The sequence below is a fragment of the Centruroides vittatus genome, unplaced genomic scaffold, assembly GCF_030686945.1.
Source record: "Centruroides vittatus isolate TY-2023 unplaced genomic scaffold, ASM3068694v2 contig_15, whole genome shotgun sequence".
In the NCBI taxonomy this organism is placed as follows: domain Eukaryota; kingdom Metazoa; phylum Arthropoda; class Arachnida; order Scorpiones; family Buthidae; genus Centruroides; species Centruroides vittatus.
In genome coordinates, this window is record NW_027120927.1 from 974,882 (window position 1) to 1,001,555 (window position 26,674).

The window sequence follows — 26,674 nt, forward strand, 5'->3', positions numbered from 1 at the left end:
GGCTTCTTACACAAACACGGCTTCCCTATCGTCGAATGTCACGGCACGCCACTGTAGTGTAGGAGTGTACTTTTTTAACTTTTCGTTGGTGACATCTTATAAAACCAGTTCGGGCAGATATTGTACAATGGTTGGCTGCCGTAATGGTCAGTGTGTTCTTTACAACTGGTTTGAAGCTGTAAACGTTGTAGACGAAAACACGATGCATCGAGATTGACCACGTATTTAACCGTTCCAGTTACATTCATTTCCACGTGATGAAAATTTAACGGGAGAATGGTAACCAGCCATGCAGGTACTGTACAGTACATCCAGCTAGAAAATAACTGCCATCATAAGACACACAAATCCATACGGAATAATTACTTGCAGATAGGGTTTGTGATGGCACAAATGTTTTGACAACTTTTTAAAATTTCGCCTACTTTATCACTCGAAAAATAATAATAAGAGTCAAGACTTTTATAATTGAGCATTTCTTGGTAATCGCGGGCTTTACTTTTAATAAGATATTCAAATATATCTGGATATTCCAAAGGTGGAATTCTCTCCTGCCATTATTCCACGATTTTATAGTACTAATTGATGAAAATAAGTTAGAGAACAGAAGCTTGTAGAAAAAACTATCCGATGCAAAATTTCCGGATTTTTGCATTGGACTTAATTCTATGATATTCTTTGAATATTTTGGACTACTTTATGAATTATACGGAGAGATAAATATTTCCTGATAGATAATATCAGTGGAGTATTAATAAAATTATAGAAGCCAATTATTTTCTAGAAACAAACAAAAAAAGGATTCGGGTTTCCTCAATTGGGCTGCAATTTGAAAAAAATTGCAACATAAATTCAGACTGTTGTCCGTCTGTCTTCCCTTAATCTCCAGAACGGTGTTAGATAAATGAAATTCAAAAATAGATATGGAAAGATTAGGGGCAGGAGGCGCCGATTAACTGTGTATGAACTTTCGATGCAAACCGAATGTTACATTATTTCGACTCAAAACACAGGTGACTGGCACGACTTTATTGTTAAAATGAAGTATGATGTACGGGAGCGAGGCACTACTAATTTGAGGAGGAAGAGCATATATTTTAAATTACTTAGATTAAAACTTGCAACTCGGCATTGCGATAATGTCACAATAAATTATTATTATTCGTTACTCGCTCGTTTTACTTTAAATTTTTATCAGTTTAAAAGATGTTTCCCCGTGGTGTATGTAGAACGCTTTTTTCTTTACGTTATAAAAAATTTAAACCCGTGTAAAAACGATTGAAAACTCTCTCTTTATAATTTAAAATCCCTTACAATTACTAACAAAGTGGGTGTTGGGAACGAATTTCTATAGTAATTTCAAAATCAATTATATTCTGAATTCTAGTTCTGCAGTTCCATAGTTCTTGCAGAATCTTAATGGTGGCGCTACAATGCGGGAAAACACACGAACCTTCTCTGGAGATTTGTGAATAGTGGGTTGTTTACGAGATCCGTTTGAAATGAAATGTGCCCTTTCGATTCGAAATAGACGAAACGGCGGGATGGCCTAGGTAGGGTGTCGGTCTGCCGTTCCGGATGAGGGATTTAATCCGAACGACCCGAGGAATTCTTGCAGGCAGTTCGTCCCAAATATGTCAACCTCATCCCTCACCATCCAACCATCTTCGTTGCAGGCCTGGTTAAACCCACAGTAAGCATAGAAAAATCCATAGGATAAACAGGGTCAAAAATGAAAAGAATGAAAAAAATTTAAAAGTTTCCTGGTCAGATTTTTATAAATTAAAAAATAATTAATTTTATTTCATTAAAATCAACAAATAATTATAACAAGCGAGATGTAAATAGAAATGTGATAATTTTAACAATGAAATTTGTACTATATTAAACTTTATACTAAATGCGTAAATCCTCGGAATCCGGGCGACTCCTCGGAGCACATCCGTGCGACCGGGCATCTTCAAATTTGAATCTGGGAATGATCCTTGGGTAGCTTAATCGTAGGTTTCTCCACTTACTTGTGAATAAATATATAATTAGGTGACTGTAAAAAATGAGGTAGAATCTACCTGAGAAAATGATGGGATGGAAAGTATATTTCCAACAACTATGTTAAGTGTCAATGGTGTTGGACATTAAGGCATAAACAATTTTCTGTATTAATAAAGTGATAGGAAACAATCTTATCTTAACTATCCCTTGTGAACAAAATGAGCAGCGACATTTAACTTAGTTGGAACGGTATCGAGATCCGGTGTCTTCGTAATAAAAAGAATAATGGGACTTCTCCAGACTGTAAGTCGGTGAAATTCCCTAAAAATAAATAAAAAGAATGTTTTACGGACGAGTACGTATTGTGAGATTACAAGATAATACATTTAAAAACGTCACACAAAAAATCAATTAGTAAAATTAATGTATGTGAAAATAGAAAGGATGTCACGAGATCTCGAGCAGATATTAAGCTTAAAACAAGACGGGAAATATGCTAATTGTAAGAGGTATGAATAGTGTAATCAAAACAGCTTTTGTGAACAATAGACTGAGCTTGAAAACAATGAGAATATTTTCTATAATGCAAATATCTAATAATCATTCAATATAAATAATTAATAAACATAGTAAAGATAAAATAATATATATACACAGGGCAAATCTACTCATAAGTTTCCATAGAAGATTGCAGGAAACATATGGAGACTTTCGTTGTATAACACAAATGCAGATGGAATTTTGCTTGAACAACTAAAAATCAAGTGTGTTATGTAAAAGTAATTTAAAAGATAAAAGTTATTTAAAGCATTTTTAGTAATCTTTGCAAATCAGTTGGACTTCAACTTATGATCATAAAATGAATAAGTAAATAAAAATGACTGAATAAAACTAAAACTAAATGACCAAGATATGGAGATTAAGGACAGTTGTGTTAAAGTTTAATGTAGGTCAATACAAAATGCTTCCAATTTAGTAAACATTCCTGATAAGTGATGGTGAAAATCAAAGATACATGAAATGGATAGAAATAACCAAAGGTTAGTAGAGATGAGGAAAGCAAAAAATCTTTGATAACTGAGAAAATATTACAAAAATGGAAAACAGGAGAAAAAACTTAATTTTATTAATGAGGATAGCAGAAAAACTATACAAAAATCAAAGCAGAGCTTAGAAAAATTGCATGAAATTAGAAAGTAATACTTCAGCCAATTAGAAAGTAAGTTGTCCTGGTATTTTATTTATATTTGTAATATATATTTTTAATTGTACCATCACCAAAGGGATTTTAATATCATTTTGTGTATCAAGGCTGATGAGAGTGCAAAGATTGACTCTGCCAAAGCAATTGTCACAATATTGTCAAATTCCAAAGATGTGAATTAGGAGAAAAAGATAAAGGTAGTTGATAGTTATGAAAGAGACGGTCTTACCAAATGTACAGCCTGAGGGAAATAGGGGGAGAGAGAGAAGGAAGAGGAAGGGGAAGAGGAGAGAAATGGGGGAGAGAAGGAAAAGGAAAATGGATCTCAAGAGGCCTGGCTGAGAACCGAAAATTATAGATAACAGTCACAAATAAAACACTGATGCAGCAGTCCAAATATTACATAGGCGATACAGCGATCAAAAGTACATAGTGCAGTTACAACAAAATACAGGTATACCTCGCCTTACGTTGGTAATTGATCTCAGGTGAGGCGACGTAAGTCAAATTTACTCGTGTAGTAACTTGAAACTACAATGAAAAACGCCAATAACGAGCACTTAAAGACCGCTAAATAAGACGACGACACAGAAACACAGATGTTTTCGTGTTTCGTTCTCTAGGATTTATGAAGATTATATTAACATTTACTGTAAATGTACATATTTTAATATGATTTTATGTGCTTTTAACGCTTTTCTAGTGATATTACGACTTCGATATTTGTGGCGGACGGATGTAAAGTCGAATAAAATGACTTTACCTTGATTTTTATTTTTCCGTATACTTTTTTGACAAACGACGTAACTCGAGGTATACCTGTGCACTTTAGGGCGGGTTGAGCATATATACACCCTTTACAATTAGCCAAATAAAATTGCGAAATTGTACAGAATAAAAATTAGACACAATATTGTCAAATTCCAAAGGTGTGAATTAGGAGAAAAAGATAAAGACACTTTTGTTTTTTAATTTAGTGTTTCTTCTAAATTTGATAAGAAAGTAATGATTAGAAAAAGAACTAAAAAAACTAACTAATACTACAGAATAATGGAAGATATAGCTTTGTACACTATTTGATAGAATAAAAATATTGGCTTGGGAAACAAAGAAAGTATAAGAAAAGGTATGATATAACTAACAAAGAAAACATTTTAAAGAAATGTAAATAATATTTTCTACTTCACTGTGGAAAAAATGAAACAAATTTATGAATTAAAATATATAAAAAATGTAAGAGGTAAATAGAGCAATAATAAACAAACAGGAGGAAGATAAAGATATCCAAAACTTTTCTTGCTATACCAGCTTTTGCAGCTTTCTTGAAAGTCTCAAAAGTGTCACTTCTCTTGATCTTCTCTTTGTTAGTACAGGTTCTCTGGCAAAAGCCATTGGCTTAAAAAAAAAACTGCCTTGGAGCTGCATTTGCCAATTATTGAAATCCACCAACAGAGGGACCAGTTATCATATTTTTAAACTTTCAGAAATGGGACAAAATAATTCTCTTAAAAGACAACAATGTTGACCAATAAAAAAACATGCAAATAAAAGAGGAACTATAGACATAATTGGTTTTATCAGAGCAATTGACAGTACAGAAAATAAGAAGTTGCATTTATTTTTAGAACTTCGTTGCTTGCTGGTCTCTTGATTATATGTATTTCTTTAGCATAAGGTTGCTGTTGAGAACAAATCACACAGGAACACTTTTAGTGGAAAAAGACCAGTTTATAGGTAGGAAAGGATATGCATTTCAGGCTTAATGCCCCTCTCTGGTCCTAAGGTCATTATAGTGACACCTAGGATAACATAATTTGTAAGTAAAATATGGGTGGAATAGTGGAGCTAAAAAATTTTAGCTCTTAATGGTATAAAAACGTGGGCTGTAAAGTGCAATCCAATGAAATGTTTGAAATATTTGTTTAAAGAGGTAAAAATTAACAAAAACATACACAGTGCGGCAATTAAATTCCGGGACTGAAGCTATATCTCAGCAACCAGTAGCAACATCTGTTTAAATTTTATGTCATATGAAGTTTGGACATATATGAACATAACCTAAAACTTTTATTTAAATCGGTTGACATTTATCATTGTTTTTGATATTTTGTTTATCAGTTTATTTTGTTACATGTCGGAAAACAATAATGGAATAACGTGCTGTTATTAAATTTCACGTTAAACTTGGCACAAGTGCCACATAAACGTTCAAAATGATGCAAAAAGTGTATGGAAGTGAGTGTTTATCACGGTCAACGACTTTTGAGTGGCACAAGCGATTTTTGGAAGGCAGACAATCACTGGAGGACGACAAACGTGTGGGAAGGCCAATAACAATTCGAACAGCAGATTCGATTCAAAAAGTGCAAGAATTTGTATCCAACGATCGCAATGCGACACTGAGAATGATGGAACAGGCATTAAACATTAACAAAGAGACAATACGACAAATTCTTAAAGAAGATTTGGGCAAAACAAAAGTCTGTGCTAAATTTGTTCCGCACACACTAACCCAAGAGCAAAAATTGATGAGACTAGAACATTCCAGAGAGATTGTACGAGCAGCAAATAACAGCTCAACCTTCCTCAAATCAATTGTTACTGGTGACGAGACCTGGTGTTTTCAATATGACCCACAAACAAAACGTCAAAGTGCCGAATGGAAGTCAAAATCATCACCTCAAGCCAAGAAAACACGAAAAGTTCCATCAAAAATCAAGACGATGTTCACTGTTTTCTTCGATAGCAAAGGCATCATCCACCGTGAGTTCGTCCCACAGGGTCAAACAGTTACTGTTGCTTTCTACTTGGGAGTTTTACAATGATTAATGAGAAGAATTCGTCGAATTCGACCAGAATATCGCAATTCTGATGACTGGTGTTTGTTACACGATAGTGCACCGAGTCACACATCATTGATTGTTCGTCAATTTTTGGCACAAAATCAAGTCTGTGTGTTGAATCATTCGCCGTATTCCCCCGATTTAGCACCACGTGACTTCTCTTTACTTCCAAAAATGAAAATGAAGTTGAAAGGACGCATTTTTAATGATATTGAAACCATCCAAAGAGAGTCTACGCGCATATTAGAGGCAATACTGAAAATTGAGCTTGAGCACGCATTTGAATCACTATTGAATCGCTGTAAAAAGTGGAGAGTAGGAGGAGAGTATTTTGAATAATTTAATAAAAGGATTTGAATAAAATTGTTTTGTTTCATTTTTATAGATCCAGTCCCGGAATTCCAGTCCCTATTCCCAGCCTTTTTCCACTAAAAGTGTTCATGTATGATTTGTTCTCAATGGCAACCTTATGCTAAAGAAATGCATTTATTTTGTTCAGTTAAGTGATGCTTTTAATAAAATGAACATCTTATAAAGAATTACAAAAAACCATAGATTAATTTACAAACTTATGTAGAGAATAAAGGAGAAATTATGCAAATAAAATAAAAGCACAGAGAAAACAAACAAATGTAAGACAAAGATGATGCACAGCATCAGCATATTGCTATAGGATTAATTAATGGACAACTGGATAAAAAATAGAAGTAAAACAGTAAAAATAAATAAAATATATTAGATTTGCACACAATATTGTCATCATGATAAAGGACAAAAATTATAGAAGTGTGTAAAATTATGGATAAGAATTAAAATGAATAAAACAAAGTCATTCTGGATAAACCAAACTAAACAAAGAGTAAAGATTAATTGAATAAGTGAAAGTTTTCAATATTTCTGTAACTAGTTAAATGAAGATGCATGTAACTAATAGATAAAAACATTAAAAAGTTCATTTAACAGAGATTATTATTATACAGTGTGATGACAAAAGAAATAAAAACACACAACTAAATGGCAGATCTGTAATAAAGTATTGTATGAAGTGGACAATGCCTCCCAAAGGACTTTTGTGGGAAACTGACCTCTTTTCTGCACATGTTTAACCCTAAGGGTTAAACATGTGCAGAAAACACTGCATGGATGGTTCATTTATGAGGATAACCCACAACTAATCACCAGTGTTTAGTGGTTTTATCTACTCAGTCACTGGTAGGATTCAAAACATGAAAGGTGAAAATATACACTGCTGGATGAGATAAAAAGAAAGGAAAGTTAACTATATTTTGTGAAAGGACAACTTGACAAAAGAGAAAAAAATTTAGGAAGAAATTTTATGATAAATCAAAAATTGGGATAACTTACTCTGAACTGAAGACCAGAGCAGAGGGATGATTAAGTTGGAGAAGAGGAATTTGAACCTAGAAGCCAAATCAAGTAACCAGATGTTGCATTTCTTTCAGATTATGTATAGGTTAAAAATTACTTGAAGTGGATGCTCAAAAAGCACCTATCTTTGTGACAGTATATTGAGGAAAAGGATATAAATTAACAAAAATTAAAACCATAAAATTACTGTTAAAATTATTTACACAGTATTTGTTCCCAGTGAGATCAGGAGAAAAGCTGTAGAGTGATTTAATATTGTAATTCGATTGCAGTTCACCTCTTCCATCTGACCTGGGATATAATTTAATGCAAAATGTGAATATGAATAGAAAGCAAATAAAGGAATTTCAGGAAACATTTCTTTAAATATGCAACTTGCAAGTGATACTTCTTCGTAAGGTGGAGACATATCCCTGTTGCCAAATACAAATGCTAGGCATATGTTAAATATATTACTTTCTTTCAATTTTTTAAACTTTTCTTGTATAAAATCCTTGTCGTCATTTTCAAGAATTAGCGAAGAGGCTCGAACACGTTTACCAGAAAATGCAATACCCATGCACTGTTTTGAACCACTCTTACAATTTAGTGTTGCACCGGCAACTGCCATTTTTTTATTTTGTCCGGATAACCAAGATAAAATTCTTTTTGTGCCTCTAAAGTCATCAAAAAACAACAATAAGCACTTTATGTCTTCTTCAGAAGGAATATTAGCCATCTTCAAGAAGTCATTGTATGCTAAATTTTTAATTATGACTCCTGCACAAGGAAAATTAAATGAATGTATCTTTATTCCAGGCACATATGGAATGATGATAGCCGTCCTTCTATAGAAGTTAATCCAAGTAACAGGAAGCTTGTGTATGTCTGTTAAGAGTGAATAAATTGTACACTCAGACAAGCTATCCCCTGAAATAAAATAAATTATTTGTTATATTTGTGTATGCTACTTACATTTGTATTCTCAATCAAAAATTAAGAGCCAGAGTCAGGAGTTAACATTTTACTTTATATGAATACTTGCTAGTTAACTTCTGACTAACTCTTGATCCTTGCTTGTGAATACAGATTTTAGAATTCAATACTAGAAATACCAGTATATACTTACAAAATTTTGTTTCATCTTTGGTAAGTAAATTGTGACTGCAACATAAGTTAGTTTTCCTCTCACATCCTTCACATTCAACAACTCTTACATCAAAGTCACATAGATCCATGACAAAACCAACCTCAGAAGGGCTGATTATTTCACAATTGAGCCCAGATGGTCTGTCAAATGAAGGAGAATATCTGCTATGTCCAGTAGCAAGATCATATCCAATACAGTAATCATATCTCTAAAAGATAACAACATACAAATTATACATTTTGACCATTAAAATAAGTTATGAGATTATTTTATTCACAGATAAATTGAGAGCAGAAAGAATTTACAAGTCAACCTCACCAAGAATAAGAAAACCACTTTTCTCCTCTTACTTAATATGTCTTCTGAAACCTTCTTCCAAAGAATGCATACCCAAGCACATTGGTCCAATTCTGGACAACTCAAATTGCTCAGGATGCATTTGACAACTAGATAAGCTGTCGACATAATAATTCCGAACTTCTCTAAAACTTGAGTGTCGATATTATTTGCGTGTATCTGTTTGGGGCTTTCTTGACTTTCCTTCCTTGATTCTATTGATTTTCTAACTAAAAAGATATGAAGAAAATTTATTTGTGTAGGTGTAATTAATTTTACTCTTCGTTTACAAACTCAAACTACACATACACAAACCTTTTACACTTAATAATCAAATTAAGAAATGGAACAAGAAAGTGACTTTCAAAAAACAATGGAAACTATATATCTTGAAAGCTGATAGAGTTACATCCTGAGCTATTTTTATACCAATTAGCTAGAAGTATAAACTGATAGTTGGTGCATGCCTTAAAAATATTTTGTTATAATATTTTATTCCAATTTATCAACAATTTTTGACTACTAATGACATGTTACATCTAAATCAATCGAATTTTTGATTAATATTGAAGCAAGGAAAAGGTTAAAGAGAACTGCTATTGATACAGTTACAACTATGGAAAAAAGTCAAATAAAAAACATTGTTGACAAACTTTTACTCTAACAGACCACCATTATGGGCCTCCATTAATTGTGTGTACAGTTTTTAAACTACTTTTATCCACCTTCCTCCTTGTGTTTAACAACATAACTTTTGGCAAACCCACTTCCCTTGAATTACATGTATAATAGTTATTATATTTCCTGAAATCGAAGAAATGACTTTAAAAAGAGTTGAGACATTGTTTACATGGATAGAAATTCATATAAATAATGCCTCAACCCCTTCTCTCCCTATTATATACAGAAATGTACTTTTTGTGGCTCCTCTCCATCTTAAACTGTAAACATAATGAATGACCCCAAAGTGTAAAATTTTATGTCTTCTTTTTCCTAAAAAATTATTTTTAATAGGTAATTTATTGAATTCATCTTTTAAAATAATTTAAATTTATACTAAAAAGAACTACTTCTTTTACAACATATAATATTTACTTTAACATACAAAATTATTCAACAACTTTAGCATAATGATAACTAAGTATTATTTGTTAAGATCAGAACAATGATAGACAGTCTAAATAATTCAAAGTAATGGACAAAAACATGTGAAAATGTCAGTAATTCCTTATTAAAGAATGCAAACATACCAAAATAAAAAAGATTATGCATATCAAAATTACCTGAACAACAATGGGATATTGGAGACAATTTATCTTAAAATTAAATATCTCCATTTGAAATATTGATGACTTAATATAAACAGAAGAATATCAATTTTTCAGTTATGATATTTCCGGACGTCTTCGTTTCTTTGCTGTAAAAACATATTAAAACTTAAACTCAAAGTGACCCAAATATTTGATATTCAAAAGTCACTACATAGCCACTTCTTACAAGTTGCTATAATGAAACAACACATGCCATCAAAAATGCTATAAAAGCATAGAAAGATACCACTACAACACTTCCAACATTACGAGCAACAAAACAGAAATTACTATAAATATATAAACACACATACACACATGTACAAACAACGATCACAGTAGAGTAACACAACACCAAAATTTCTTGTGAAAATACACCAAACTTATAACTAGCAAGAACAGCTGTACTTATTTAACTTGCAACTAAACTATAATTAGAATTGTTTTATAAAAAATTAATGTGCATTTTCAACATTACATATCAATTAATATTCTTTAAAAGAGAATTTTCCTGTTTCACTTCATCAAATTAGTGGCAAGTTCCCATACAGCACAGCTCATCTCAATATAAATAATAAAATAAATATGAAGTAGAAAATATAGTAACATAATCACATGCCATAAAATAGAATAGTCAAAATATAGAAATTACATCAAATTTTACAACATTAACACGATAGTATATACAAAGATTTCAAATGCAATTCCAGATATCGAGAAATACATAAAGGATATAAATTACTATATTATGCATAGTATGAGTATTATATATTTTAATAAAAGATGTCACATTAAACATAAAACTGAAGGGAAATAATTCTCCATTCAATTGCTTATACAACATATCATCTATTATTGCATATAGCTGAATTGGAGTCATAATTTTTTTACAGCAATACCTTGAAGTAGTCATTAACCTTATAAGTATTGCTACATAGCAGTGTTTTTCAACTTTTTTACTCTCGTGGCACGCTTGAACCTATAATTAAATTTCCGCAGAACATTTAAATTATAACGATATGCAGTGAAAAAATCATGTGATTTAATGTGGTTTTTGTAAACATTCTCTTGCCATATTACTTGCCACTTAATCTAAACCTTTTTGTCTATATGTTTTGTAAATTAAATAAAATGTTGTTCCTTAAAATAGCAACAGGTTATGACAATAGTTATTTTAATTAATTACATAAGATAAGAATAGCAATTAACATTAAGTCTTAATTTGCATTTAAAAGTGGCATGATAATTGCCTTTAAAAACCTGCCCAATGTCTTGCTATTTCTAAATTTAAATAATTTGAACTAAATACAGATATTAAAAAAATGTATTGTCTCCTCAAGAATTTTCTTAATTTTTGTAAACTTAAATTTGTCCTGGCTAATTCTTATAAAATGTATTTATTTAATTTTTATGATTGTGCCACTGCTAGAGGGCTATTTTTTAACTTTTTTACATTTGGAGGCAGATGAGTAGCCTCAAATCAAAGGTCAACTCCACCATAAATTGTTATTTCCTCATTTGAAAGGACTAAGTGAAAAGACACATCTTGTATGTATTGTCTCCTCAAGAATTTTCCTAATTTTTATAAACCTAAATAAGGACAATTAGGCTATAGATACATTTTTGATTTAAGGAAAATTTCATTTTAAATGAAATAACTCGATGTTATGCACATATAATTTTACTTGGAAATATATATTTTTTATTACATTATGCATATGTTTATTTATTATAACAATGAAAAACTTGTAAAATCAATTTAAAGAGGTTTTAATTTTGACATGTATACTTATTGCTCTTTGGGCTTCTTTCAAAAATAATTTATTTACTAACCTTCAAAAATTTTCACGGCACACCTACGATCCTCTCACGACACACCAGTGTGCCGCAGGAAAAACTGGTTGAAAATCGCTGCTGTATAACAATACCAAAGTTTATGATTTAAATTTAATTTATGCATATTAAGCTATAAAATTTCAAAATTCTAATAATTCATATTATTATATTTGTTAGTATACAAATAATTAAAAAATTTACATATTACTTTATAGTCTGCATATTGTGTAATGTGATTTTCTGTTCGTGGTATTTTACAAAAGAATTATAATTAATGAAAGTCTTTTCAAACCTTTTGCATTAGAAACTGGTTTGATCATCATTAAATTATTATTATTAACAAATTATTTGTTCTAAGGCAAACCTTGTTACAGGGGGTTAATTTTATAACTATATTTAAGTTTACATGTAGTATTTTACTGTTATTCTTTTGTACATTTCTTTAAATACAATAGTATAATTACATAAATTTTACGACAATATTTATGAAAATGAATTTTTATCTTTACATAATATATTTTGATTAATAAGGTGCACAATTAACAATAATTTTCAATTAGTTCCCTATCGTTTTAGCTCATTAATAATTTGAATAAAAAAGTTATTTTATACATTTGGTTTATTGCTAGGTTACCTAGCTTAGCTCTATAGTTTAAGTTTTGGTTCATATGAATTGTTTTGGTACTTTCATATTCTTGATGATATTTTACTAATCCTTCACAGTCCTTTAACAAATGGAGCAAGGAAAAGTCACTGGATTTAAATCAATAGCAATGTAATAAGAATTTTTGAAAAGTGTTGTTGACAAATAATAAGTATTTGTTGAGTCTGATTTGAAACATAAAAGTTGAATAGGTATGGTGATAATGGCTCACCTTAGAGTATTCCATGGTTTACAGTTATCTTTGGAAAAGTTTGATTACCATGAACAATGCTAATTCTGTAAAAGGAAAGAGATGCAAGATAGAATCAGAGAATTTATTTCCAGCACTGTATGCTTTTAGTTTATTAACTTTGTTCATGTGAAAAGCTTACCTTTTGACATGAACAGTGTCAAAAGCTTTTGAAATATCAATGAAGTCTGAATACATTTTTCTGTATTTTTTTGTAAATAAATTTGAACTATTGAAGTTAAAAAGAATATAGCAGATTCAGTTCCCTTGGATTTAACAAAGGCAAATTGGAATTTTGAATACAATTCTTGTTCTTTTATCCAACATTGAAAATGTGCTGCTAGTATTGATGTAAAGCATTTTTTTATAATAACTACACACATGGAACCATTTACAGCATGATAACGAAACATCGAAAAGAAAAATCAATTTTCTTTTCGATGTTTCGTTATCACACCGTAAATGATTCCGTGTGCATAGTTATCTTAAGTAATTTCAGTGTGGTGAGTAGTTATTTTCTTATAATCAGTAGAAGTGCTATTGGGCGATAATTCTCTGGTTCTTTCCACTTTCCTTTTATGTATATCATAAGTAGTTTAGCCGTGTTCCAAGATTTCAGATAATTGGATGCATTATAAAATAAACTAAATAAATTAAGTAGTAATTATTTACCTAATGGAGGCAGTAATTTTAAGAATTTTGCAGTAATTAAGTCAGTGCCTGGAGAAGATTTTGATTTCACTTTGTGAATTGAGGCTTCCAGTTCTTTGTAAGTGAACAGAGGATCCAAAATTTCATTATTCAGATTTGTGAATTCCAAATTTGGTAGTTTATCAATATCAATCGGAAATCTTTTAAAATAAAGAAACCAAGTTAACATTTCTATACATGATTGTCGTTCGGAGTCTTTTTTCCTTAGTCTTTGTATCATAGTCCAAAAGATTCGTTATTTTTATTTATAATCAGCTACTGTTGTAAATTTTTGAAATATTTTTTCTTCGTAGATTTTTAATAAATTAAAATAAATTGTTTTTAGTTTTTTGTAATTATTAAATGCTTCATTTGTATAAGATTTTCTGAATTGTAATAAGGCTTTGTTCTTCTTAATTTTTAAAATACAGTAGAGCATCGATTATCCGACTTAATTGGGGACTGTAGTTGGTCAGATAACCGAAAAGTACGAAAAAATACATTATTAGTATAGTGTATTAGGCCTGGTTTAAATACTAGCCTCCCTTTCATGGTCGAGCCAGTGCTGCCAGCTAAAACATGCAAAAATTTAACAGAAATAATATTAAAGTAGCCAAGACATAACCAAATATTGTAGCACCACATCACTAGTGGACATTTGAATTTGCCGACTAGAACACGGTCGGTTAATCGGGGGTCGGATAATCGATGCTCTACTGTATAACAGTCAAAGTCAAACCAAGGATTTTTAAATATATGAAATTTTGTATTGTTTAACTTTTGCATTTTTATAAATTTTTTTATTGTATTTTTCAATTGAGAATACATTTTAATTCCATCTTCTAGTCCAGTATTTGAGATATACTTTATTCTTTCACTTATTTGTAATTGATATTGTTGATAGTTGTAGCAAGTTGTTTGATAAGGTACAGATTTATTTTTATAAATATGATTTTTTGCCACTTCAAAAGTAGTTCTTCCTGGAAAATGGCCTGCTAAGTCACAGTTTAATACTTGAACATCCACACACAGATCTGTTAATAGTTCAGAGCATATTGTTAAGTCAATCAGTGAACATCCAGAATTAGTTACACAAGTAAATTCTGATAAATAAACTTTTCTTATTCTCCCATTTAATATATATAACTTTAGTTGGGGTGTATGATTTAGTAATTGAATTCTTAATTTGTTATATTTTTTACCCTTAGATTCATGTGTGTTTCAAATCAACATATTTGGTCCTTTATATTCCAAGTCCATTTTTTGAGCTATTCGAGCATTTAGACGATCTATCATTAGTATGTATGGGAAAATATTTTCTCATTTTTCAAAATTTTTGAAGATGTCATTCAGTATCTCTACATGTTCCGGTGGTATGTAGACCAACATGATTATTATTAAATTTCTAGAAACTTCAGTCTAGATTAGTAAGTTGTATAATTAGTAGTTTTTTTGAATACATTTTACTTTTCCAATATTTTTCTTTAATATTAAACTTAGTACTCCATAGGGACGTCCTGGGCCATCTGGTTTTTGACTTGTTGTTGATATAATATTGTATTCTTCTTTATTTTTAATTAAATCATCAATTGGAGAGGTCATCCAGGTTTCTGTTATACCCAGTATATAAGTATTGTTTAGTTAAATGTATGAATTTGTTACTTGTAATTGAACTTAGACCTTGACAATTCCAGTTCATTATTTTTTATTGAATGTTTCTTTGATTTCCATTCTTATTTGTTTGATTATTTATTTTTATTGGAAACTCTGATTTGTTAAGTTTTCTTGTAGGATATATTCTAAAAAATCATCAGCATATACTAGTTGATTTTGTAAAAAACTGTATGTAATTTTTTGCTGGTTTATTTAAAGATATCATCTCGTAATTTGAGTTGTACTCCTCTTTTTTTAAGTCAATATAATATGGTAAGAGTGATTTTCTTCCTTTACGGGAGTGTTTTACTAAATTGGCTGCCAAATTTATATTTTGCCAGTGTCCCAGTAATTTATTTTGTTTCAGCCTATTAAAGGTCATTAGAATATTATTCCTCAGTTGTTCCAATTTCAATACTAAACATTTAATATTAATTTTAGAATTTGGTATAGTATAAATAGATTTTATATCTTCATTTTCACTGCATATCATCTTTAAAGAGTGCATAAAGAAATTCAATTATTCTTTATGATTTATATCTATTAATTTATTTGTGTAGGCGTATATTATTAATTTATTATTATTTATAGTATTACTCAGAGTATCAATCTAAAATTGCATTAGTTCTTTATCATTATGTAATTTGGTTAGTTCTATTTCAATCTTTTCATTTCTTTCATTAGCAAGGTGCAATTGTTTTTTAAAATTAATTATTTCACTACGAACAGTATTAATTTCCTCTCAAATTAACAAAAACTGATTCTCCATTTTTTTGTTACTGGTGGTAATAAGATCTACTATTTTTAACCATAGGCCTGTTGTTGAACTGTCTGCTACTTCCACAGATGTTAGTTCTAACGAAAGGTTCAAATTAAATTCCTCACCTGCTTGAGTTAGAGGTTCAGTTCTTATTTCTGTGTAATCTGTAATAAGGTTTGTCTCTAATTCTGATGGGGCATTATTAGTTAATTGTTTTAGACAATTTATAGTTGGTCTACCTCTCTTTGTTAGTGTTTTCTGCAACAGACCCGAATTTGATTCAATTCCGGAGATAAACAATAGTAGTAGGATTAATTTAAGATTATCCATTTTAGTCGAATATGTTTAAACACTTTTCAATTAATAGCAATTATACCAGTCTTGAGTCTTAAATGTAGTGAAAAAAAATTGATGCCAACTGCTGTGAAAATCAGAGTACCCCCCATCATCATTAAATTATTGTTGAAAATGTCTATAAGTAGCTGCATAAATTTATTTTAAAGATATGTTCACTTCTTTAAAATCAATCATGTTACATGCTGTTTAGTAATCACAGTATTTAATGGGAGACAGAAATAATGTTTAAATTTCCTTTTCAGTTTTATAGATTAAAATAATATAGTTTGCTGGCCAGCTTCTAAATTTTCTATTGTGATTAATAATTACAGATACTAATGCTTAATATAGTAACTTATAATCATATAATTACACAGTTACTGACATATTAAGAAAAAAGAAACACTTACAACATTGGTAAAGTGCAACAACCAGATGAATACTTCATCATGACAAAAAGATAAATTATCAAAACAAAATATAAGGTAACCCAAAAGCCAAATAACCATTGTAAAGACTAAATGTCCATTAATTAATAAATACAATTAATTCAATTGCATATTGCATTTTTAATTACATTTTCATCCTTTTTGTTAAAGAAAAATGCTAAATATGAACTCAGTTTATGATTCATGTACAGTACAAGTGTACTGGAAATACACACAAGGAAACATGGTTAATTGATTTTCAGGTCACCTTGTATACATATTATTTATAATATTTTGTTTAGTTTTATTATAAATAAATATAATATGAAATGACAATTATTTCAATTAGTGTCATAAATTAAGTTATTACAGCAAAATTTCTTATTACTTGGAAGTTTATATACATTCTGATACAGTGTAAGCACACATGTTCTTATTTTATTGGAACAAAAACAGTTTTTAAATAATTTCATAGTACTTGAGCTTCCATCTCATCTTCAGTGATTCACACACTGTCAAATGCTACATTCCATTGCATCTATGACATGAACTCCCTGAAGATAACCAATGATGTATGGAAGTACTAGCAGAACTATTAAAACCTGTTTTTGTGCTCCAATGAAATAGGAATTGGTGTGGTTATACTTTATCAAAAGTTTGGGATCGTCCATAATGTACATATTATTATTTTTATACTTTTCAACTACCATCCCACCTACTGTAATGCTCTGTAATGCTGTATTCCCAAAATTATATAAGGGATAGCTTTTATCAATCTCCTTAACTCTTTAAACACGAAATCAGCCAAAATCAGCTTTATCCATTAAAAACAAAGTTGGCCCATTGAAAAGTTGTTAGACTGATTTTGCTACACAAGTTTCCCTTGTAGCCTGAGGGGTAAAAACAATTCAGCCATTAGCAACAGAGGGAGTAAGTTTTGAGAGCTTAGAGAGTTAATTATACTAAGAAATAATACAGAGCATAGAATACTAAATGCTACATTATTTTTACTTTCATGTTCATTTTTGGCAAATTAGACACATTTAACTAATGACACTAGTTGATTTAAATACTGGCATTATGTAATGTTTTTGTAAACATTTCCAATCTCTTGTAATGCATCATAACTGTACAGGTTAAACATAACAACCTTCTAAAAAACAATTAATGTTTTAGCACGACTTATCCAGTTTGTCAATAGACAAATGGCAGGATTCCCCATTGCATCAGACAGAGAAACTCAGAACAAAGGCAAAGTCAGAGCAAGGGGAATACTAACAGGTCAGTAGTGGTCGAGCTGAATATATGGGAATACATGCATTGAGGAACTTCTTGATGAGGAAAGGAGAGCAATAGTGGACCCAAACTCAGAGTCCAGCTTTATAAAAAGAATACTGCAAGTCCAAATGGCACTAAAAAAGTTATGGCTAAGAAAAAAGACTTGTTACTTGTAATCAAATCTATTTATAGTTAATTCTATATAAACATTTTTCTGTGTGATCCTCTGATAGGTATGTCCCCACATTAATTTTACTCTTCCTCTTGAGAATTACAGGAAAGTTGGAAAACCATAAACTTTACTGTAATATTTACCTACCTACCTGCCCACCCACCAACAATTACATCAGGTAATTTATGGACAGCCCCTTGGAGATTAATGTTGAACATACTGATATATTTAAAACACAAATGCTATTTGCATTTAGCATAATTTATTAACAAGTTACAAATAATTGATGTTCATTCAAGCTTACAAACTAATGAAACATTTCATTAAGTGGTAAGCTTGAATAAGTTGCTAAAGTTTGGCTATCAGGCTTGAGAATTACAAATGAAATTCAAATGCATGTACTTACTTACAAGAAGTTATTTAATAATTTATATTCTGAAAAAATTTGGAGATATTCTTCTCTGGCTTCAGAAGCTTCATCATTCTTTATATATCTGATAGTTACAAAAAAATTTTTAAAAACAAAAATTAAAAAATAAATCATTTTTTCAAAATTTTTAACATAAGGATATAAAATCTTTGAGTATTCATTTTTAGAATGATTCAAATACATATAAACAGGTGAACTCATAAGTCAGTTAACCAGTTAAAAATATCTCAGTTAACTGGCTTTTGAGCAGTCTGTATATACTGTTTTAAATCTTCCAAATACTCCAAATAACTTTAAAAATTAAATTAAAAAACAGAAAAACAGAACATACTTTTTAAAAAATCATGAAAATTTACTTAATAATACAAAAATTATATTATTTCTTTCAAAAAAAAATTAACATATTTGATATTAATTTTAAATTAATTCAACATAAAGATTCTTCTCTCTAAAAAGAGAGAAGAATCATTTTACATATTTATTTATTTAATTATATGGAAAGTAACACAGCAAACATGGAGACCAAGATCATGTAACAATGTCCAAAATAGACAACTAATCAATAGTAGCACTACTCATATGTGATAGAACTCATCAGAGTATCAGAAATTCTCCCAGACAATATACTAAATTGTCTGAGAGGTTTTTATTTCTATATTTATTTTACTTGATTTCCTGTAATGAATAGGGAGACATTGTAAAATCTATACTTGTTTATATACTAATTTTTGTAAAAATTTTAGATCATCATGATTACACAATCGACCTGTATACTTCAGTTACAATATATACAAATGAGGAAATATAAAACAATAAAAAATCTAATGTTCTCAATCTAGTCCATAGAACATCTTCAAGATTCAACTTTTAGAATAGAATTGTTTGAAAGTTACAAAAAAATTACAATTAAATATTCCGAAATAGTACATCTTAAACAAGTAAATGTTATCAACATATATATTAGGAAATCTAATATGCATAAGATTACAAAAATAAACTCTATCTAAGAATAAAAATAAAAAATAAATCTATGATAAAATTTGTCCCAGCAGATATCTAAGTTCGTAAAGTACCCATTGGGTTACGGTCGGTAAGTCTAACGATCGTTTTCGCACTCGACAACAATTTTTGTCGTTCAGTCTAAAAATTAATTAGTACTTTACAACTGGCGCCTGAACAGGGACTCGAAGGTTAAGAGTCTAATATTCTCAGGTTGAGAGTAGGGTTTGAATTTCTGTTATATCGTTTTATAGTAGGTAGAGGTAGTAACACCTCTGTACAGTAAAAGAAGCAAAGATGGAAGAAGGTGCTCCAGTAACCCGAGAAGAATAAACCGACTACAACGGCAGATGTCCGTGCTGTTGCAGTAAGTGGCTACGTTAAGCGACACTGTAACCAGGTTAACTTCATATGTAACCACCATTACTCCTGAGCTGCCTATGCCAAACATTACTCATAACATACGACCAGAAACGTCTACTCCAAGGCAGGATGTGCCTAACACTACTAGTGCATCTATGGTCTGGCTTCGGACTGCACTGCTACCACCAGACATCTACTTTAATGGTAGGTCCACACTAACTGCAAATGACTTTTTACAGGACCTAGAACAACATTTTTTGGTAAACCAAATACCCAGCTCTCGATGGGTTAATACTGTTGCTGGTTGTTTGCGCGGAAGTCCGGTGGTGGAAGAACAACGGATGCCACCAAATAGGTACGAGTTGGCCACTATTTAAACATCTATTTACAGAATTGTATGCTCCTTTAGCCGACGAGGTAGCTATGGCTAAAGAACTTTCCAGCCGACAATATACCGACCAAAACAACGTAGAACAATTTATTTGGACAACAGTGCAGTTATACCATACCTGGAGACCGTTGGCCCGAGAGGAAGAGATCATTCAGTGCGTCACTGCACAGATGCCATTGCCACTAAGAGAATATTTGGAAGGTCATCGCGCCTATTCTTTAAAAGAGCTGGTGAGAACAGCCAAAGAATATGAATTCTGTCGACACGGAGAAAGAGTTCCTGACTGCCCAATTCCCAGTCAGAGTCACGTGAGTAAAATGCCTGAACCTAGAAGTTCAGCCCCTGAACTGAAATCTTTGACATGTTATTCATGTGGTGAATCCGGTCATTTCTCACAAAACTGCCCACGAGAGGTGAGCTTCTGACCGATCGAAAGCAAGTGGTGAGCTTCTGACGAATTGAAAGGGAGGTTCGAGCAGGTGATTTCCAGATCGATAGAATTGGAAGAGTTCTTGGCGATTAGAAAGAGTTCGGATAGAAAGGTTCCTAGTATTTGAGGTGATGGATAGTCATAGTTAATAAGATTGATTGATTGTATATAGTAGTAAGTTGATTTTGAATCGTCGGAATTCCAAGGGGAATAGAAATAGATCATAGTAATTAAGTTATCTTATATTTTTGTTGGGACTAAGAATTTGTCCTTTGTCAAACAAATTGTTTTTGGTTTTGTACTAACTTGTACAAAACCAAAGTATTTTTTGAGTTCAGATTAAACTTGATTTGTTCTTTATTAGTTTTGATTGTAGTTATAATTTCCAGAGCAAAATTACTCTTCACTCCGACACCGGGGATGAAATACTAAATACCGAACCTGTTACCGGTGTAATTTGCGTGAAAAAATCTTCTTTCCACAAACGTTTTCGAGCTTTCCAAACAGCTCTTCTTCAGGTAGAGAAAAAAAGGTTCCGACAAAATACTTCGAAAAACGAAAAAAGAACGTAGACATTTAAATAAAAAAACGGAATCTAAAAATAGAATAGAGGTTCACTACCAGGCGGGAGATGTATGCGAAAGAATGACATTGGATTTTTAGATTCCGTTTTTTTTTTTTTATTTAAATGTCTACGTTCTTTTTTCGTCTTTTTTCGAAGTATTTCGTCGGAACCTTTTTTCTCTACCTGAAGAAGAGCTGTTTGGAAAGCTTGAAAACGTTTGTGGAAAGAAGATTTTTTCACGCAAATTACACCGGTAACAGGTTCGGTATTTAGAATTTCCAGAGCACACGAAAGTCCAGGCCTGGCTTTATTCTCACGAACCTGCGTAAAGTACCAGTTGGGTTATGGTCGGTAAGTCTAACAATTGTTTTCGCACTCGACAATGATTTTTGTCATTCAGTCCAAAAATTAATTAGTACTTTACAAGTTGTGCTAGTTAGTAAGAATTTCTGTCTTGGAAAGGGTTTCTGCATCTTTTGCATTTAGGCATAATCCTCTTAATTTTGCCTAAATTTTTCAAACCTTTTGACTCTTGCTGCATATTTGGATAATCTGATATTCCAGATTATTCTAGCTTGATTCTACAAGTTTTGTGTATCCTCCATACTTGTGAAGCAGGTTAGCACTACATTATTCTTATCCATGCATGAATGATATTCATGTTTATACAGTCTTTGCACAAGGTACTGTACCTACTCAAATAACCCAGATAGTTTGTATCCCAGTTTGTTATTTCTAACCTGAGGTTAGAAATAACAAACTGGGGTGGATACAACCCTGTCTAATTCAACTATAAATCTTACAATTTGTGTAAGAGATACTTAGATCCAAGGCTCTACCTAATACACCCAGAGCAGAGATGCTCCATTTCTCACTATCCATGCAAATGTATAATTGGGATCACAGTTATTGTAATAATCTGTTGTACTAACAGGTGTCATAGAATGCTACAGCAACAGGGACCACAGAGCAACATAACATCAGCACATTGCATCACTTAAATCATTGCAGGATGCGATAATTGGCTGAAAAAATAACATTTTATCACATACGTGATCAACGTTTTAATGGAATAAATAAAAAAAATATATTTAGTAGACAAGGATGATTAAAACTGTCTTATACATATAGCAATTATAGCTGAAGATTTTAAGAGAATTTTTAGCACTGATAAATCAAAAATAATGTTTTTACTTATAAAACATTAAATTGTAACAAGCATAATTTTACAGAAATGTATTTCAGCTTTATAAGTTTTAAAATTAATCAATTCTAAGAAATTTTTCTTTTAAAAAAATTCCGAGAACTACAAGTGAAATACACTTTTTAATTCCGATTTCGACAGAGTCGAAAGACAAAGAAAGACCAGTAAATTACTTTCACTATTTCTTACTTTATTTTATCCAATAAAGTAAGAAATAGTGAAAGTAATTTACTGGTCTTTCTTTTTCTTTCGACTCTGTCGAAATCGGAATTAAAAAGTGTATTTCACTTGTAGTTCTCGGAATTTTTTTAAAAGAAAAATTTCTTAGAATTGATTAATTTTAATGTTAGATTAGCCAATCCCATTGGTTTTATTATTTATTTATAAGTTTTCTAGCCTCAAAATGTAATTATTTACATAAAAATTCAATTATTTGTAACTTAGTTACAATTATGCATGGAAGTTACTTTAAAGTCATGTATCTATATACAGTATATACTGTATTACTATATGTATACACATGCACAGTATTACAGTATATAATGCTTATAGTACTGTACTATATACACAGTATAGTACATATATGCATACAGTTAATGCAGAATTTGATTAACGCACAAAATTAATTGCAGTAATTTTTATTTGCTCATTATATGCCGGAATTTGCATTTAGGTGCAAAGTTATCGGTTTGGTGCAGTAATCCATTTATATGTGCGGCAGAAGTTTTAAATTACTCAACTTTACCGGCCGTCTTTACTCGGCAGAGACACCGTACTTCAATCGATGCAATTTCGACATGCAGTAAGATCGAGGGATTAATGGGTGTACTATAGATTGTACCCAATGAATTTCAAGACTGAGTATATATTTGAACTCGGTACCGAGACGGGTTCGACGATTCCCTAATTTCGGACCGGAGACGAAATATAAGAAAGTTACGATATTTACGATTTCTTGCCTTTCACAATGCATTCTACGCCATTTTAGAGTTTTCCACTAGGTGGCATTCGGCCATTCGTGCTCCCAATGGACTCCTCCCAGAGGGGAGCCACCGGCAGGCCACCCGGCGTTTAACGTCACTAGTTATCGATTCGCGGTAGTTCTCGAACAAAAGAAAAAAAAAGGTAACGTATACCGAACTACAAGCAACTCCACCTAGCGAAAAATTAAAGCGGCATAGAATGCATTTACGATTTTTTGCTTTCACAATTTCATAACTTTCTTATTTTTGTCTCTATCCAAAAGTTTATTGTCGAACTAATGTCGTTCCAGAGTTCAAATATATACTCAAAGTTCTGAAATTCCACGGGGTGCAATCTATAGTATCCCCGGATTAATTAACCGCATTAATCAAGGGACACCCGTACTAAATGTATTCACACTATATGCATGTATACCGTATACGGTACAATTATACTTCTAAATGGGGGAGTTGGTCCTCTACTTGAATTTTAGATCATACCCATTACCCATAAGAACAAAAGTCAACCTTTATACACAACCCTCGACAAGATACGGCTCCTCGCAATCGGCCTACTTCCAAATTGCACGCAACTGGGAGTCGCCACTCCACAGAGACTATCGTATTTAACTACTCCCCGGATGACCATTCCAGCTTCGAGTAGCCCAATCGACCATTTTCGGAGTACTCTACATTATACAGTTTTAGGAAACGTAGACCTCGTCCCGCACGGATGCTTCGGCACTCGCCATTGTTTGCACCGAAGCACACGACCACACGCTCCGAATCGATCGAGGCTCGCCTCGACCAATGCAGAGCACGGAGACTAAGCACCGTTTTACGATAATAACCGACTTTTGGAGACAAATATCTCTCAAAGGACTGCACGAACAAGTATGGTTCCATTGTCATTTTTTACTCATACAGTCTATAACTCTGGGGTGGCAAATTCCTCATTCAGAATTCATATCTCACCCAGTATATATAATATATATACTACATATGAACACGTATACGTATATACTGTATACGTATACTATATCTATAGTAAGTACAGTACCTAGTGGTATGTACCTTCTACTGAACTATGTTTATGCAATTAACTATAAAAAGATGCGTTGATTGATTTAATTTGAAAGAATTTCTGCACCTTTTTTATTTTTTCTACTTCTTTTTCTTCCCATCTTCTTCTTTTACGCTCGAAATTACAGATACTTTCAATTATTTGCGATAGAAACGCAATTTTCTTCGCTACCTTAAGACGAAATTCTGTAGCAGAAGATATGCAAACGTGTTAGCCACCTAGCGGATAAATTCCGCATTTTGCCGCATATATTTTTTTTTAAATTTAAATATTTTAATTCCAGAAGGAAGCATTTTTTAAATGGAAAAGACTTTTAAAAATTAAGAGTTTTAAAGTAAAATATTATTCTTCGACTGCATAATTAAAATTTCTATATTCTGAAATTGAAGTTTATCATTAGTCATCTTTATTTTACTCTCTTCGTCCTGTGGACCTTTTTTTTTTTTTTTTTAACTTTTTCTGCTCATTGTGGGCACTCTTTTAGTAGGCCCATTATGGGTTCGGCCAGGCCCACAATGGGGCGACCGGGTGGTGAGGGACGGAGCCCGACATATCCAAACTGACCACCCCCCGAAAAATTCCTGGGGATTATTCGACCCGTTCGGATTCGATCCCGGGTCTCCCAGAGCGGTAGGCTGTCACCTTGACCGCTCGGCCATCCGGCCGTTGTCCTGTGGACCCTAAGAAGGCCTTTTAAATAAGCCTATTATGCGTTCGGCCGGGTCCTCGATGGGGGCGACCGAGTGGTGAGAAACGGGGCCCGATGTATCAGAGTCAGCCACCTCCCGAAAAACTTCTGTGTTTATTCGACTCGTCTGGATTCGCCCCCGGGTTCGTCAGAGCGGTAGGCTCAGTGGTGATATTTAGCGTGTAGGGCAGAGGGCGCCACCGTTTGACCTTTCCCCTCTGTCCTCACTTGGTCCTCGGACACATAGTTGCCAGATTGGGCTACAAGTAGCGGATTGGGCTACTTTTTAAGTGCCCTCGCTACAAAAATTTTAAATTGGGCGACACGCTACTTTTTGGGCTAGTAATAATTACCTTCAGGCTACAATTCTTAAAAATACGCTACTTTTTTATTTTCATATATAAAATCGCACAATATTTATTGTATCATACAAAACTAATAAAGTTTTATTTAATTTCATTACACTTAATTGTATAAATAAAGTTGCAACGTTTAACAAAGATAAAGATACTTTGCTTCCGTTTTCTATCTGTCGTTCGCTCCAGTAATCCACAATCCATTGCCACTAACACTGCTAATTTTATTAATTTTTTTACTCTCATATATCTATCAATATGCGCCTATTTTTCATTTTTTTTTAAAACGAAAATATGCTACTCACAAATTTATTTGTACTTTTACTTCGTTTTCCTGTTTTTTCCTGCTTGACTTCTTGATTCTGCTTCAGAACGTTCCTTTCTCTAATTTGACGATTTCACTACACTACACTTTTAGTAGACGTTTCCTTTTTTTCTTTTTTTAGGTTTCCAAGGAATACCTAAAAAAAGAAAAAAAGGAAACGTCTACTAAAAATGTAGTGAATAGGCCCAGTGTTACTCGGGCAATAGTAACGACAGCAAAGATTAAGATTATTACATTATAGCCAATCTCATCTTTTTTCACAGAATGCAAGAATTAGGTTTCCCTGTTTCCAGACTAATTAGAGAATTTTTAGATGGGTCTGAAAATATGTTCGATTTTTCGCAAAAACGCATTTGCGCCTGTAAATATTGCGCGTCGCTTTTTCTTAACACTTCCATTGTTAACATTGGGTTTATATCCCTGGGTTTATATCAGGACTCCATGATGGCCGATCAATTACATTAATTTTTTTTCAGCAAACCAATTTTTAGTTGATTTTGATGCATGAATGGCAGCATTATCTTGGAATTGCCAATTTTCTCTCCCAATACGTGATCCAAAAGTTATTAAATTTTGATATTGTTGGAATCAACGATCTAAATTATTGTCAAATGTGATACATCGTTAC

The 26,674-nt window shown here is 31.9% G+C and overlaps 3 protein-coding genes across 7 annotated transcripts in view; 2 read left to right on the plus strand and 1 right to left on the minus strand.

Annotated features, from left to right (window-relative positions):
• The window catches only part of LOC136968560 (flavin-containing monooxygenase 5-like), a 223,361-nt gene that overhangs the window by 74,309 nt on the left and 122,378 nt on the right, over window positions 1-26,674 (plus strand). The window lies entirely within an intron of this gene.
• On the minus strand, window positions 1,768-24,895 carry LOC136968551 (uncharacterized). 5 transcript variants are annotated; one of them, XR_010879671.1, is made up of 6 exons: window positions 24,744-24,895; window positions 18,656-18,743; window positions 10,177-10,310; window positions 8,908-9,123; window positions 8,537-8,765; window positions 7,181-8,337 (listed from the first exon to the last, which is right to left on the minus strand). XR_010879671.1 is itself a non-coding variant. In XM_067262540.1 (6 exons), the coding sequence occupies exons 4-6, from the start codon at window positions 9,020-9,022 to the stop codon at window positions 7,628-7,630; spliced, it is 1,086 nt and encodes a 361-aa protein (XP_067118641.1). In that variant the 5' UTR covers window positions 9,023-9,123; window positions 10,177-10,310; window positions 18,660-18,743; window positions 24,744-24,895; the 3' UTR covers window positions 7,181-7,627. The 5 variants fall into 5 exon arrangements, 4 of the variants coding, with proteins under 4 accessions (XP_067118639.1, XP_067118641.1, XP_067118640.1 ...); XM_067262540.1 differs by having other exon boundaries at window positions 8,876-9,123; window positions 18,660-18,743; XM_067262539.1 differs by having other exon boundaries at window positions 8,876-9,123.
• Window positions 5,410-6,021, plus strand: LOC136968578 (protein GVQW3-like). The gene has a single exon (XM_067262577.1). It carries the CDS (start codon window positions 5,410-5,412, stop codon window positions 6,019-6,021), a length of 612 nt encoding a protein of 203 aa, XP_067118678.1.

Excerpts from the sequence above, each read along its gene's own strand:
- LOC136968578 (XM_067262577.1), top strand. The coding sequence starts at position 5,410 with ATGATGCAAAAAGTGTATGGAAGTGAGTGTTTATCACGGTCAACGACT.
- LOC136968551 (XM_067262538.1), bottom strand. The coding sequence starts at position 24,777 with ATGGGAAGAAAAAGAAGTAGAAAAAATAAAAAAG. Across the intron at positions 8,766-8,875 it reads AAGTGGTTTTCTTATTCTTG|AGATATGATTACTGTATTGG; the intron begins GTGAGGTTGACT and ends GTTATCTTTTAG. Across the intron at positions 8,338-8,536 it reads CAAAGATGAAACAAAATTTT|GGGATAGCTTGTCTGAGTGT; the intron begins GTAAGTATATAC and ends ATTTTATTTCAG.